Source organism: Gasterosteus aculeatus, chromosome 14, assembly GCF_964276395.1.
Source record: "Gasterosteus aculeatus chromosome 14, fGasAcu3.hap1.1, whole genome shotgun sequence".
NCBI lineage: Eukaryota > Metazoa > Chordata > Actinopteri > Perciformes > Gasterosteidae > Gasterosteus > Gasterosteus aculeatus.
Genome location: NC_135702.1, coordinates 7,998,163 through 8,011,136, shown reverse-complemented (window position 1 = coordinate 8,011,136; position 12,974 = coordinate 7,998,163). Strand labels below are relative to the sequence as shown.

Below are 12,974 nucleotides of genomic sequence, written 5' to 3'. Positions count from 1 at the left end.
AGGTCAAAGCGAAGCCAGTGGGATGTTTAGTGCCATTTTGCTTCACGCAATACGTGCACATATGCCCTCATAATTACACGTTGGGTGGGTGGGTGATGAGGTGGTTATGGTGAGAGTGCAGCATAACAAAAATGCAATACTTAATGTTGATGTTGCTTCAGTCCTTGCAAGACTATTGTTTAAGTCATTTGAAATCTCAATAGATAAGAAGTATTTCGTTGTAAATATTTTGACAAAGTTGAATGTGGTGCCATTTGCTCGTTTATTCTTTCTTTGCGAGTTTGTCACGTGCGAGTGGAAACTTGCTGCTGAGGGTCTCGAGGTAGGCTGACTTTGCTTCACTCAAAACCAAATCCATATCCATCAGTTGTAGCTTGAAAAAGAAAAAAAAAAGTTCAGATTTGAAATCCACAAAATGAAATGATTGTTTGACCGAGCCACCTAAGTGGCTACGGAGCGTTTGCAGACGATGCGGAAGTATCCGTCATTTAAAAAAATTTACCTGTGGAATGGAATACTTTGTCGGGGTCGGGGCTTCGCTCCTCTGAAAATCCGACAGCGTCCCGCACTTTGCCACTCCGTCCACCCAAAAGCCCTCCAGAATCTGGCCTTTGTCAGAATAGTAGAACTTTCCGTTACCGTTCTTCTCGCCCTCCCGCCACGCGCCTTCATACCAATTTCCATTTGCTTGGACACAAGTTGGAAAGCCACATGTCAAAACCCACCAGTTCGCCTCACTAACCTTTTTGTTAAACGATACAGAAAGTAAATTGGTCTTACCGAATCGGATGGTGCCCTGTCCGTGAGTCTTATCCATCAGCCACTCTCCCTCGTAGACATCTCCACTCTCGTAGCACATCCTCCCCCAGACACCTCGTTGGCCCTCAATCCACCCCCCCTCATAAACAGCAGCGTTTTTGTAGAATTGCAGTCCGAACCCCTAAAGGAGATTAAAAAAATGTTATGCACAATATATCAAACACCCAAATGATTCAACTCCTATTGCACATTAGGTTTATTGGAGAAATCTACCATTTCTCAACTCTTTGCAGTAGACAAATTACACAAGAAGTGTTTGAGTAGTTCAATGAACCTCATATTGAACTAATATTTTATCCAAATTTGAAACCAAATTAATTATTTTAATGACTACTGCGGGCAGGCTACCCTTTATTGTCAAGTATCGACCTCACTGTTCAAACTGAAACCTCTGTGCCCGCTGCCACCAAATCTAGCTGCAGGTGTTATGTCACTCGAAGGTTTTTGACCACTCAGAAATCAGGTTCAGCCCCAGACAGCTTCCTCGTTCTGCCACATCCAGGTAGTGTAGCCACTGTTCCTTCAACTTTAAACTTGTGAACTACGCTTCCAACTGGATCTCTAGGGACCTATTTTTTGGTCCGTTTCCTTGTTTGTGCAAGGCAATGATCTCTTCTCTGAACTCCTAAGTACTAAAGATGCTTGTAATGAAGGGAATGATCATTTCGAGACTGCAGTAGTGATTAAAATAGTCCAAAAAGTTGGATAAAAAAAACATGGTCAAATTAGTTTTATTGAACTTTATTTATTGCAAAAAACAGAAAAAAGTATACAATTTGCTAATAGGCCTAACAGTACATGTGTTACAGTGTGAGTGTATAGCAGCATACGTACATGCTTCTTTCCATTTTCCCATCCACCGCAGTACTTCTTTTCATACTCCTTCGTCTCAGGAAGCAGCACACTGAGGGTACCGTATCCATCGCGTTTCCCGAATTTCCATTCTCCAGTATAAATGGCCCCGGACTTCTTCCACACTTGAGTTCCCTTCCCTTGAAAAAAATAATAAAGTAAACAGTTTAGCTCCTTTGTGGCCGAAGTATGACATGTTGATGCTTTGAAAAGACATGTTTACACATGAAAATCTCACCATGCTTCTTGTTGTTCAGCCACTCTCCTGTGTATTCATTTCCATCGACTGAGAAAACCGTGCACCGCAGTCCACATTTCTGTGACTTTGTGTCCAAAAACGTTTTCGAAAGCCGATTTGTCTGAGATGTTTTAATGTGCGGCATGACTCGAAGTAGCTGGATGAAACCCCTGGAACATAAATAACACGTGACTGCCATGACGCTGTAACGTGTTTTTTCCCCTATAATGGTAATCCTATACCTTCAGCTAGCAAGGTGAGCACATAATAAACATGTTTTACTAATAATTGTTTAAACAAAAAATACTATTCTGCTATTAGTCTATGTTACACATTAAAACCTGTTTTTTTATCGTTATAGCATACCTGTTAATTACATTCATAAAGACGGAAGTCATGTTTAAAAAATCATTAAAAAAAAAAAATTCTGAATATACACATTAACTGACATTTAGGATACAGTTGTCGTTGTTCAACGTGAAACAAGTCCTTTAGCTGCATTGATAGCTGACGTTAGTTAAAAAGCGAACTTTCACGCTAGTTGTTAACGTTGTACTACAAGGTGTGACCTATCACCGACTAACACTAACATAAAACAAAGTAGCCCACTTGTACCTTACCGATGTGTAGAGGCAGATTACTTAATTAAACCCGCTTGTGAACGCAGGACATTTTGTAATCGAATAAATTAAGAAAACATGTTTCTAGCTGGTGTCCGAAACCGAGAGAGGTTTAAGCATTCGCTGTATCCTAGCAACACAGAGGTGTACTTTAACTTTGTTTGCTTTAATTTCATATTTGAGTTCATTGTGTCTAGGAGGTCCAACTTACCTTTACTACATTTTTTTCTTTGGATTGGTTGATATTGACTGTCTACATATGCGAAGGTTGTCAGTGACTTTATTTTACATTGCAATATTGTTGAAAAGCATTCTGGTCAACCCCCAAACAGTCTCTGATTGGCTTATCCTGACGTCTTTACCGGCCCAACCAATAAGCAGCCGCAAGCAGAAGCCAATCAGAGGCAGAGCAGTTACGGTGCGCGCATGCGCTCTACGGCACATTTAAAAAAGCTTACGAGTTGACAGCCTGTCTGGGAAAAGGGTGAGATCTTGTGAAGCTGCGCTCCTCGGACTGTACCAAAATGTCCAAACCGAAGTTTCTGACGGAGTGGGAGGAAATCGACGAAGAATATCAACAATTACAGGTGACAGAGGACGGGAAAGCGAGCACATCGTAAATTGCCGTTGCGGGTCTCGGGATCCCTCTTGACAGCCGACACTCGTGTGACTGCGTTAGTTGGGACGGTTATTTCCTATCCGCCATTCATTCTCAGCCCAGTTTTAAACCCGGTATTTCGCCGTCGGTGCAAATGTCTAAGGAGTGGATTATTTCCTCGCCGTTTTCTTATCACCGTATCGACTTTTACGGCCGCTAACGTTTAGCAGCAGGTTTCACGTCGAGCGGCTAGCGATCGGCTAACGCTACTTAGCTAACAACAGCGCGTAGTTCTGTTCCGTCGATCCACGATGACGTTAACCGATTGTTACCCAAGTTACGCCGATGCTTCGCAGGAAACTTCACGCTCTCGCTGCAGCAAATAAAGTCCTAAATACGGAATGCATCATCCCCATCGCCACGCTGTTAGGCATACAAGTGGATTCTGATAATGTTATCGGAGGAATAGATCCCCTCTGCTGATCGGACTTCGAAACGTCAAATGTGCAGCTGTTCCGTAGGGCGAGGTGATGAAGACGACTTGTCAACTGTTCGGGCATGTTCCTCAAAAATGAAGCGAATTCATGGTGAATAATATTTCACCCTAGTTATATATTTGTCTGTTGCTTCCTTCCAGAAAGTAGCGTTATGTGTTGTACGTGAGTCCCGACTATTTTTGAAAGCACTTGGTGATCAAACACGTTGTTGATTGTCTTATGGTAAACCCTTCTTTTTTAGAATAACAGATCTTGTTAATTGGCCGTTTGGCACAGAACCACAGCATTGCATCTACTAGTAACGCATCATAAACCAGTAACGCATCATAAACCAGTTGCTGATGGTGGAATTTGGGAAAGCTGTGTTCTGGTCGCCGATCGTTTAATGCGTACACACTGAAAGAGGCATCGCACAGCGTGATCTAACGCCACTGGCTGTGTTTCCCTCTGATGAAAAGGTCAAAACCTATTACCTGTATGTGTATTTGCTTAATAGAGACTCGCTGTTTGAGCTCTTCAGTGTTGGTTTATGGTCCATTGGTTATTTTCCATGGAATATGACTAGTTCAATGCACTTCTTCTTTTTAATCGGTATTTCCTCTGCTGGCTTTTTGTGGTTTGTTTTTATAACCAGGAAACTCACAAGATCTACAGACAAAAACTTGAGGAGCTCACCAATCTTCAGTGCACTTGCAGCACCGCCATCAGCAAACAGAGAAAACGCCTCAAAGACTTGAGGTACAGCTTGAGCAAGTAAGTGTTCTCCGATCGGGGCAGAAAGCCCATCGTTTATTCACGCGTCCGTTGGTACACTTTACACTGTCGTTTGTTTGAGGCTCTTCAGCCTGTTTTGGAATATACGCGTATTTACACATTTTAAAAACTACCCTGTTTTGTGCAAGTCTCAAAATAAAAAAACAACAATTCCACTGATTGTGATTTTATCTTTGAAGGTGTTCAAAAACATGTGACGAGAAGGAATTGGAAGTGATAACGGACATCAAATCACAAATCAAAGAAAAGGCCAGCGTGTTCTTTGATATGGAAGCATACTTGCCAAAGAGAAACGGGTCAGTACTTTTGCTGGTTGACAATGCATTCACCATTAAAGACACAGAATATAATTTCTTTTCTCTCTTTCTTTTTTCAGGCTCTACCTGAACTTGGTCCTCGGCAACGTGAACGTCACACTCCTCAGCAACCAGGCAAAGTGTGTCAAATATTCAGCCTTAAGCGCAGTGTGACGTATGGCTACGACTTTGGATCAGCGAACCCGCCATCTTCATTCTGACCTCCAATTTATTCCCACAGATTTGCCTACAAAGACGAGTATGAGAAGTTCAAGCTTTACATGACGATAATCCTGATGTTTGGAGCAATCACCTGCCTCTTCTTTCTCAACTACCGGTGGGAGAACTTTCCCCCCCCTCAGTCGTTGTTGACATATTCAAATCTAGAGTTTCTGGCTATTTTATTTTCTGTATTTCGTCCCAGAGTCACTGATGAAATCTTCAACTTTTTACTGGTGTGGTACTACTGCACACTGACCATACGGGAAAGCATCCTCATGAGCAACGGCTCCAGGTATGTTGTGACGTCGATCCGTCTGAGCACCTGTTCATGGTTCATTCTTCTCTTTCCTCCTTTTACTGCAAAGAGCGGCTCGTGGATTCTGCGACGGGGAGCAATTTCATAAACGGCAATGTCTCTTCCTTGTCCTTTTTGCTCTCTAGGATCAAAGGTTGGTGGGTGTCCCATCATTACGTATCCACCTTTCTGTCGGGTGTGATGCTCACCTGGTGAGTGTCTGTCATCGTTTCAGCTTTCGCATTTGAACTTGAGTGCAAACGTGACCCTGAAGGCTGGAGTTTCTCTGTGTTTACACGTCGTTTGTTTCTTGTGTTCCTCCATAGGCCAGAGGGGCCCATGTACCAGATGTTCAGGAGCCAGTTCCTCGCCTTCTCCATCTATCAGAGTAAGAGATGTGTGTGTGTGTGTGTGTGTGTGTGTGTGTGTGTGTGTGTGTGTGTGTGTGTGTGTGTGTGTGTGTGTGTGTGTGTGTGTGTGTGTGTGTGTGTGTGTGTGTGTGTGTGTGTGTGTGTGTGTGTGTGTGTGTGTGTGTGTGTGTGTGTGTGTGTGTGTGTGTGCTACAGGGTGAAGGCTCTCTGTCATAATGTATTCCAGCTGCAATTTAACCAACTCTGCACGCAACTCGTCGCCTCATTCACTCTATTTAAGAGGTCTGTTTGGTGGAATCCTTTTTGTTTTTCAGTTTAATAAAACACTCATTTTTGTTGTCCCACAACATTTCTAATGGGGTTAGTTGACTTTGGTCAAGTGGAGCCACACTATGGGACACTCGCGCTGTCAGTCAAGGTTACATCATGTGTTACAAAGGCCAGCTGTGTGCTGTTACACGTGCATCTCTGTATTTACACACCTGAACAAATACTGATCATTTATCATTCATTCTTTTTATGTGCAGGTCAGAAAATAGTGTACATGCAGATCATAATTTATAGTCAAGTCTTTTGTTTAGTCTGAACTAGAGATTAGAGTAGCTGTTTAACTTTTACTTCAGAATTTATAAAACTGTTAATTTAATATCAAATTATAACCCTGAAACTTTCTTTCTCTTTAAAAAAATAAAAAACCCAGAGGTCAGAACCCAAATCTACACAGAATATCTTATTAAAATGTAATTGAACATAACGGAGCAGATTAAGGATCACCTGCAGGTGCAACACGTACAGTCAAACGTTAAACTGATGTGTTTAACACGTAGTTCCTGTACATCTAAAATATTCAGGGGAAGTTAAACGCAACTTTCCTCAAATTTAACAGTCTGTTTTTAACAGACTCATTTCACATCGCGTCATTAATCCTGGTGTCCTGTAACATGAATCAAGGCTTCCCTTCAGCATGAACCGTGCTGTGCCTCAGGTTACGCTGTACATGCGTCCCCGCTGGCTCGCTGATGACCGTCTCATTAACAAAAGGCTAAAACAGTCCACCGGGATAACACAAGTGAAGTCATGATGCACACACGTGGTGGGGGTTGAAGTCGTGATGTGGTACATCACGTGGAGACTCGCGTGTGATGCTGTAAGTAATGCGACGCGGTTCCGTGGTCGGGGTTTTGAGTGAGAAGTAAAAAACGCGCAGCCTCAGCTTGAACTGAGACAATGTGACTTTGTCTTTTTGTTTGGACACAATGATCCAATTTAGTTGCACAAAGCTCAACATTTTAAGCTGCCGTTTGTTTATTATTTGAAAGCATCAGTTGAGCCGATGCCAGTTCCTCTCGACTCCAGCTCTGAGATGTGAGTTTAGATTACGTGAACCTTCTTGGTGTGCTCACCCCACCCCCCCCCCCCCCTTCTAATAATCTGACCTCTTTTTTCTTTTGGTCTTCCAGGCTTTGTTCAGTTCCTCCAGTATTACTACCAGAGCGGCTGCTTGTACAGGCTGCGGACTTTGGGGGAGAGGAATCAGCTGGACCTCACAGTGGGTGAGTTAGGAGCTATTTTTGGTCCTTTTGAACTCCTGGAGCCATCTGCAACACCATGTCTGGAAAATTGCGGTAAAGGTCAGAGACTGAGGGGGAAAAAGTTGTAACATCGGTGTGCTTCCAAGCAGATGTTTGAGTTCTTGGGTCAATGTTGCTCTTTAAACCAACTCTTGATTGGCGAGTGGCTACAAACATGGCAAGCATTCATATTTTAGAATACTGTGTCACGTTGTGTCTGCAGAGGGGTTTCAGTCCTGGATGTGGAGAGGCCTCACCTTTCTCTTGCCGTTCCTCTTTTTTGGCCATGTAAGTAAAGGGAAAAATAAATGTGCATCAAAGCAACAATGTGCTTCCGCAGTCATTGGAAGATGACGCCTCCTCTTTTTACGTCAGTTTTGGCAGCTGTACAACTCGGTGACCCTGTTTCGCTTGGGAGGACGCGAGGACTGTAAAGAGTGGCAAGTAAGACAGACACGCTGCTTACATGTCGAGGAGTTGTGTCCAAATGAAATAGTTTGGTTTAAAAGAAAAGGTTTCTTTTGATGACTTTATATTTTGCCTTTGTATTTCTAAGCCGGGTTCACACATATAAGGCCATATTCAGCGTTGTAGTTTCTGATTTTTCTTTTTAATATCCTTTTTATTCCAGGTATTCATGCTGGCGCTGACATTTCTCGTCCTGTTCCTTGGGAATTCTCTCACCACTTTAAAAGTCGTCCACCAAAAGTTTCAGAAAAACCAGGAAAAACTGCAGAAAAATGACTGAGGGGGGAAAAGATTTTAAAAGTCTTTCTAAACGGCCAGTAAATTTTGAAGCACCGTGCACGCGATAGCTTGTAGGATCAAGCCAGGAGGAGACCAAGGCGGAACCTCTCTCGCTCTCTTTGATGGCAGCAGCGGCCAAAGTATCTGCCCCCCCACCCATCCACCCCCCACCTAACGAGCCGGCATCGATGTCACTGCACACTAGGTCACGACACAAAGGGGTGTTCACCTGGTGGACCAGTTCCGTCGCTTTTTGTCCCGTAGATACAAAGCGAGCAGGTTGGATGTTTGTCTTTTTTTTGTGCTGGGTGTGTGTGTTTGTGTGTCCGTGCATGAATCTGTGAAGAGGGTCTTTCTGTTCAAATCATATGCAAGTAAAAGAGGGCAGGTGGTGCACGATCAACGGAGCAGAATATAGTTTTGCCTTTTCTTTTGTTGTTGTTGTTGTTTGAAGATCCGACGTCTGTCGTGTGCTTGGTGCCTCTGTAAAGTGGCACCAGTCAAACGCTCTCTGGCTTTGGACACAAATCAACATCTCTTCACTTCTAGAATAATTTAATGTTTTATGTGTAGTTATGAATTCCCTCTTGTGCTATTACACTGCTAACCTGTAAGTCAAGTAAACTAAAAACCTGTTGACAACTTAAAACAAACAAACAAACATGAACCTGATACTTGACTGCCTCTCACTTTCAGTAAAGATTTTTTTTTTTTTTTTTTTTTCGTAGTCTTCCCAGTTCCTCAAGAGAACAAGGACTTTAAGGGAATGTGTTACTGTTTCTGGCAGCGGTTGCAAAAGCCATAACTGTATTTATTGATTTACAATATAACGCCTGAACTGTGTTCTCATGAGTCGCATCATCTCGACAATACACTACTATGTTCCACTTAAATGAATGCTAATGGCGTTACTAATTGTAGCGTCTAGGTTTATCCGTTTCACTAATGGTCCAACTCTGTTACACATTTCATCACAAAGCCATAAAACATGCTGGTACATTTTGTAATGTGATCAAATGCTGCTATTCGTTACTGTGAGACCAATATGCAGAATGATGATTGAACATGCTTTTGGCGGAAGTGGCATCTGGTTCCTGTCTCATGCTCGTTTGAAGTTTTATTTTTTTGCTTTTCACTAGTGTCGGATCTCTACTGCCTTACTCCAGCAAAAAAAAAAAAAAAAAGTATTTTGAAAAATCCCGAGATCGTAGCATCTCTCTTTTTCTACAAAGTAATCATGTTGAAGAGGATCACAATATTTTAAGTCACTTTTAATGGGAAAATTGAAACATGTTGAGGTACAGACCAAAATGTTACATTTGATGCAAAAGCTGCCAGAATGCACAAAACAACTTGATTTCCTCATTTGTATGATGTAGCTGATGAACCATGTTGTCGTCATTCATTTCTAGACTGTAACTGGTGCCTGAGTGTGATCAGTAACGAGAGACAGGGGATGATTTCTCTGTACATTGTTGTAAAATATATATATTAATAATAAACACCGAATTAAATTGTTTTTCCACCTTCGTGCTTCTTTTCCAAAACCTAATAAATACCTAAATTGTATTCGTTTTACAATTCATTTCGCTGCGTTCAGCTATTGCACATGTTCCGGTTTCCTGACAGCAGGGGGCGCCGCTGCTAAAGAAAAGCGCCCTGCCACTGATTCTAGTTCAGTGTTTGCATTCACTGGAAATAAACACACTAATGGATTTTGTTCAATGTTTTTTCTCAAGACTGTTAAAGCCACAGTAACGTGAACTAATCTGTCCGTGAATCTGTTATTTATTTGCTGTAAACCAGATTCAAACATTTGAATCGATGTCCTGGGAATAGACAATAACTAACTGATGTAATTAAGAAAGAAACTGGTGTAGGAACTATAAAACTTTCCATCAAAAATATATATTTATATAAAAATATGAAATGGTTAATGTTGACGGAAGGCCGTTTGAGTTTCATACAAACCTGCTGCTTCTTGCAGTAGAGAGTCCACAATAATCAGTTCATCTTCACAAAACTACACATTTCTTCTTCCTCTTACAGTTCTTTTGTTTTCGATTGAAGGCCAAAGTCCTTTTGGTCGCCTCCCTGAAAATGTCTTCCACGTTCTCCTGATGCTTTGCAGAACACTCGAGGTAGAGCTCTGCATTCATCTGCTGCCGGATCTCTTCACCCTGCAGAAACGCCAACACCACCGATCAGTCTTTGTCTTTGTCAGCTGGACCAATGTACTTCTGGAAGAGACGTCTCACTACTTGGAAGCTGCAGTACCTGGGTGTGTCTGTGGGTCGTGGTTACCGTGCTTCCTCTTGCACATCGCAGTTAACATCCTGTGACCTCACGCCCCGTTTTTTTTTTTTTTACAGGTCGCAAAGTGTCTGAACTCTCCTTCGTACCTCACCTGTGAGTAAGTGATGGGAGCCTGGTCCGTGGCCTTGAGCTTCCTGCAGCACTCCTCCTCCTGCCTGAGGTCGGTCTTGCAGCCAATCAGGATGACCGGCGTGTCCCGACAGAAGTGCTTCACCTCTGGGTGCCACTGGGAATGCGAAACACTGAGGTTACACGGGTTGTGGCGTCTTTCCAACGTTAGATTTTAGAGTTGTACCGGCGTGCGCGGAGGGATGGGGGTCAACGTCCACATGCAGGCTCAGCCGCACGAGTTAATCATATCCAAAAGAATGCAGCCAGAATCAACATGCCAGACTAACAATCATTAACGCGCACAACCTGAAGAGGCAACCTGTATCTCGGCACGATGATTATGCACAGTGCAAAGGATCACCTTAATCAGGACGTTCTCGTAGCTGGTGGGGTTGGTGACATCAAAGCAAACTAAGATCAGATCGGCTTCTTGGTACGAAAGCGGCCGCAGTCGGTCGTAGTCTTCCTGTCCTGAAAAGAAAGGAGGAGGAGAACGATATCGTACATATGTTGATGTTGGCCCGACACGTGTAAAAGTGTGCACGCGATCGTAAATGAGAGTTCAACAAGAAGAGGTCCGCTTTGGATGCAACAGCTTGAAGCAGAAGATATGACGTAGCGTATGAAGTTAGGGCAGATGTGTGAAACCACATCCTGGATTCTGCTTCCTTTTCACTCAGATGTAAGGCCCTCTGCTGCACTTTGTCAAGGGTTGTCCTGAAGATTAAACGGCTTTAAAACTTGCTCCGTTCAGATGGGAACCCGCAGAAATACAGCAGTTTGAAACAAAGGTGGGCATTGTTAAAATAAATACGTCAAATTAGGTACTGGGTTAGGTAATTAGGTAAGACTTGTACAAAATGGCACAGTTTGATGCAAAATCAAATATATACTAAATTTCTTTTAAAAGCGTGTGGTTGGTTATAAAATCTAACTCAACAAGAAATATATACAAGATATATCGGAATTAAAATCTGCTGATATCAGAACTGAGACCCATAAATGTGTTAACTAGCAAATTACACTCTTTTACATTAAGTTATGTTCTGTAGTAACCAAATAGAGATTGTATGGGTACAGTTAATAGAAAACTGAATCTCTTTTGGTTTACATTTGGTAGACATTTACATTTCTTATAGAAATCCAACATGGAGGAACAAGAGGATTTTACTTAACGTGGGTTTCAGTGTTATTTTGGAGGTAAAAACAAACTTTCTCTCACATTTACTTTTGCCCCCAAAGTTGATTCTTTAACTGGATATTAATAGTTAGCCGGTGGTGTTGATGATGCTCTGACGTAAACACGGACCTTTACCACGTCCTCGTGTCCGTCAGTTTCTAAACATCAAGATGGAGGATGTCTGAACTTAAATTTCTTAAAAACGAGAAACGGCGGTTTGAGTCAGTATGCAGGAATATTTTTATACTGTTCTCTAACGAGGGGTCTCTACAATTTATGTGAAATGTAAAAACAGTCAAAGCAATAAATATCCATCATCTTCTACATTGAGGGGATTTTTTTTTCTTACCAGCTGTGTCATACAAGTTGAGCTTTATCTCTTTTCCTCCGAGAGAGATAGTGGTGGTATATTTTTCAAACACTGACGGTGCATATTTCTGTGTTTGATGCAAAAAAGGCAAGACGTCCACGTTATGAAACAACTGTACTGTGTATTTTATATTCTTCCACATGTTGCTGCCATTTTATCTGTGATCCCCGGTACATCAGGACACGAGGCCCACTCATTTATTTTTACAAAAATAAATTGTAGAATAAAAATAGATTTAGCCTTAAGACAGAATGAATGTCTTAAATGAATACTGAAAATCACATAACGTAGAAGCCTTTCTTACCTCAGGAAAATCTCCTTTAGCATAAACCAACAGAAGAGATGTCTTCCCACAGCCTCCATCTCCCACTACCACAATTTTAAGTTCGTCTGCCCTTTTGGTGGTACCGTTAGCAGTCCCTGTCCCAGCACAGCTTTGTGACATTTCACCTCCAATCAATCAGGCGGGTGCCAGACTGGACCAGGTAGGGGGGTGGGGGGCTGAAGGTTATCTTCTCTTAGGATTCTCTCAAGTTAAACTCATAGCAGAGCCGGACGAGCACGTATTTGGAAAGCCTGAGATGATGTAGAGGCGGTGTCGAGAGAGGAACAGAAGAGGAGCATGATTTACCCGGTAGCTCGCTCTGCTCACCACTTCCTGTTCCTGTCACAGTGAAGATGTTTCCAATAGCCCGCCCGCCCACAGTTTACCCTGTCATCCGTCTGCTCACTGCAGTCATCTCTGGGTAGGAAGAGCCAGCGTCCGGCTGGTCCACCCCCACCCCCCCCATCCAGCGTGCGTGCCGATTTTCATTTTCTGGGTGGGCACTCAGCAAGAAGCACTGCCTCCACCAACAGAGGGTGCGTTCGCTCGAGATAACGCAGAAAATATTCAGCATGAATGCTGTCAAGACAGCGGGTCAGCAGATTACTAGATTTGCATCCGCCACGTTGGGAATGTGTGGCGTTGACCTGTGGTGACGGTGAATGCGGCTGTGTGCTTATTTTGGGGTTAGCCGCCTTTTTTTCCCCCTTTACCATAAATGGATGTTTGCACCAATATGGAATATTCCTTTAATGGCAATCCATTAAATATC

At 42.7% G+C, this 12,974-nt stretch overlaps 3 protein-coding genes across 8 annotated transcripts; 1 reads left to right on the top strand and 2 right to left on the bottom strand.

Moving 5' to 3' along the window:
- Positions 1 to 243: 243 nt before the first annotated feature.
- Positions 244 to 2,970, bottom strand: morn3 (MORN repeat containing 3). Of its 5 annotated transcripts, none has more exons than XM_040198191.2 (6): positions 2,741 to 2,970; positions 1,910 to 2,079; positions 1,654 to 1,811; positions 781 to 940; positions 503 to 687; positions 244 to 373 (listed from the first exon to the last, which is right to left on the bottom strand). In XM_040198191.2, the coding sequence occupies exons 2-6, from the start codon at positions 2,052 to 2,054 to the stop codon at positions 263 to 265; spliced, it is 759 nt and encodes a 252-aa protein (XP_040054125.1). In that variant the 5' UTR covers positions 2,055 to 2,079; positions 2,741 to 2,970; the 3' UTR covers positions 244 to 262. The 5 variants fall into 5 exon arrangements, with proteins under 5 accessions (XP_040054125.1, XP_040054128.1, XP_077943977.1 ...); XM_040198194.2 differs by having other exon boundaries at positions 503 to 609; positions 2,741 to 2,879; XM_078087851.1 differs by lacking the exon at positions 2,741 to 2,970 and adding an exon at positions 2,530 to 2,675 and having other exon boundaries at positions 503 to 609.
- Positions 2,957 to 9,419, top strand: tmem120b (transmembrane protein 120B). The gene is made up of 12 exons (XM_040198185.2): positions 2,957 to 3,116; positions 4,259 to 4,377; positions 4,578 to 4,694; positions 4,775 to 4,834; positions 4,936 to 5,031; positions 5,119 to 5,208; positions 5,358 to 5,423; positions 5,538 to 5,599; positions 7,043 to 7,135; positions 7,377 to 7,441; positions 7,529 to 7,597; positions 7,785 to 9,419. The coding sequence occupies exons 1-12, from the start codon at positions 3,054 to 3,056 to the stop codon at positions 7,899 to 7,901; spliced, it is 1,017 nt and encodes a 338-aa protein (XP_040054119.1). The 5' UTR covers positions 2,957 to 3,053; the 3' UTR covers positions 7,902 to 9,419.
- Positions 9,156 to 12,647, bottom strand: rhof (ras homolog family member F). Of its 2 annotated transcripts, none has more exons than XM_040198197.2 (5): positions 12,182 to 12,647; positions 11,857 to 11,944; positions 10,689 to 10,798; positions 10,308 to 10,442; positions 9,156 to 10,080 (listed from the first exon to the last, which is right to left on the bottom strand). In XM_040198197.2, the coding sequence occupies exons 1-5, from the start codon at positions 12,320 to 12,322 to the stop codon at positions 9,916 to 9,918; spliced, it is 639 nt and encodes a 212-aa protein (XP_040054131.1). In that variant the 5' UTR covers positions 12,323 to 12,647; the 3' UTR covers positions 9,156 to 9,915. The 2 variants fall into 2 exon arrangements, with proteins under 2 accessions (XP_040054131.1, XP_077943979.1); XM_078087853.1 differs by having other exon boundaries at positions 10,303 to 10,442; positions 12,182 to 12,635.
- Between the last annotated feature and the right edge of the window lie 327 nt (positions 12,648 to 12,974).

What these genes read in the sequence shown, in the direction of transcription:
- rhof (XM_040198197.2), bottom strand. Translation starts at nt 12,322, where the DNA reads ATGTCACAAAGCTGTGCTGGGACAGGGACTGCTAACGGTACCACCAAA. An exon ending in CTAAAGGAGATTTTCCTGAG is followed by an intron (nt 11,945 to 12,181) that starts GTAAGAAAGGCT and finishes CATCAAACACAG; the next exon opens with AAATATGCACCGTCAGTGTT. An exon ending in ACGAGAACGTCCTGATTAAG is followed by an intron (nt 10,443 to 10,688) that starts GTGATCCTTTGC and finishes TCGCATTCCCAG; the next exon opens with TGGCACCCAGAGGTGAAGCA.
- tmem120b (XM_040198185.2), top strand. Translation starts at nt 3,054, where the DNA reads ATGTCCAAACCGAAGTTTCTGACGGAGTGGGAGGAAATCGACGAAGAA. An exon ending in TTGAGGTACAGCTTGAGCAA is followed by an intron (nt 4,378 to 4,577) that starts GTAAGTGTTCTC and finishes TTATCTTTGAAG; the next exon opens with GTGTTCAAAAACATGTGACG. An exon ending in CTCATGAGCAACGGCTCCAG is followed by an intron (nt 5,209 to 5,357) that starts GTATGTTGTGAC and finishes TTTGCTCTCTAG; the next exon opens with GATCAAAGGTTGGTGGGTGT.
- morn3 (XM_040198191.2), bottom strand. Translation starts at nt 2,054, where the DNA reads ATGCCGCACATTAAAACATCTCAGACAAATCGGCTTTCGAAAACGTTT. An exon ending in GGGAAAATGGAAAGAAGCAT is followed by an intron (nt 941 to 1,653) that starts GTACGTATGCTG and finishes AATCTCCTTTAG; the next exon opens with GGGTTCGGACTGCAATTCTA. An exon ending in CAAAGTATTCCATTCCACAG is followed by an intron (nt 374 to 502) that starts GTAAATTTTTTT and finishes TTCTTTTTCAAG; the next exon opens with CTACAACTGATGGATATGGA.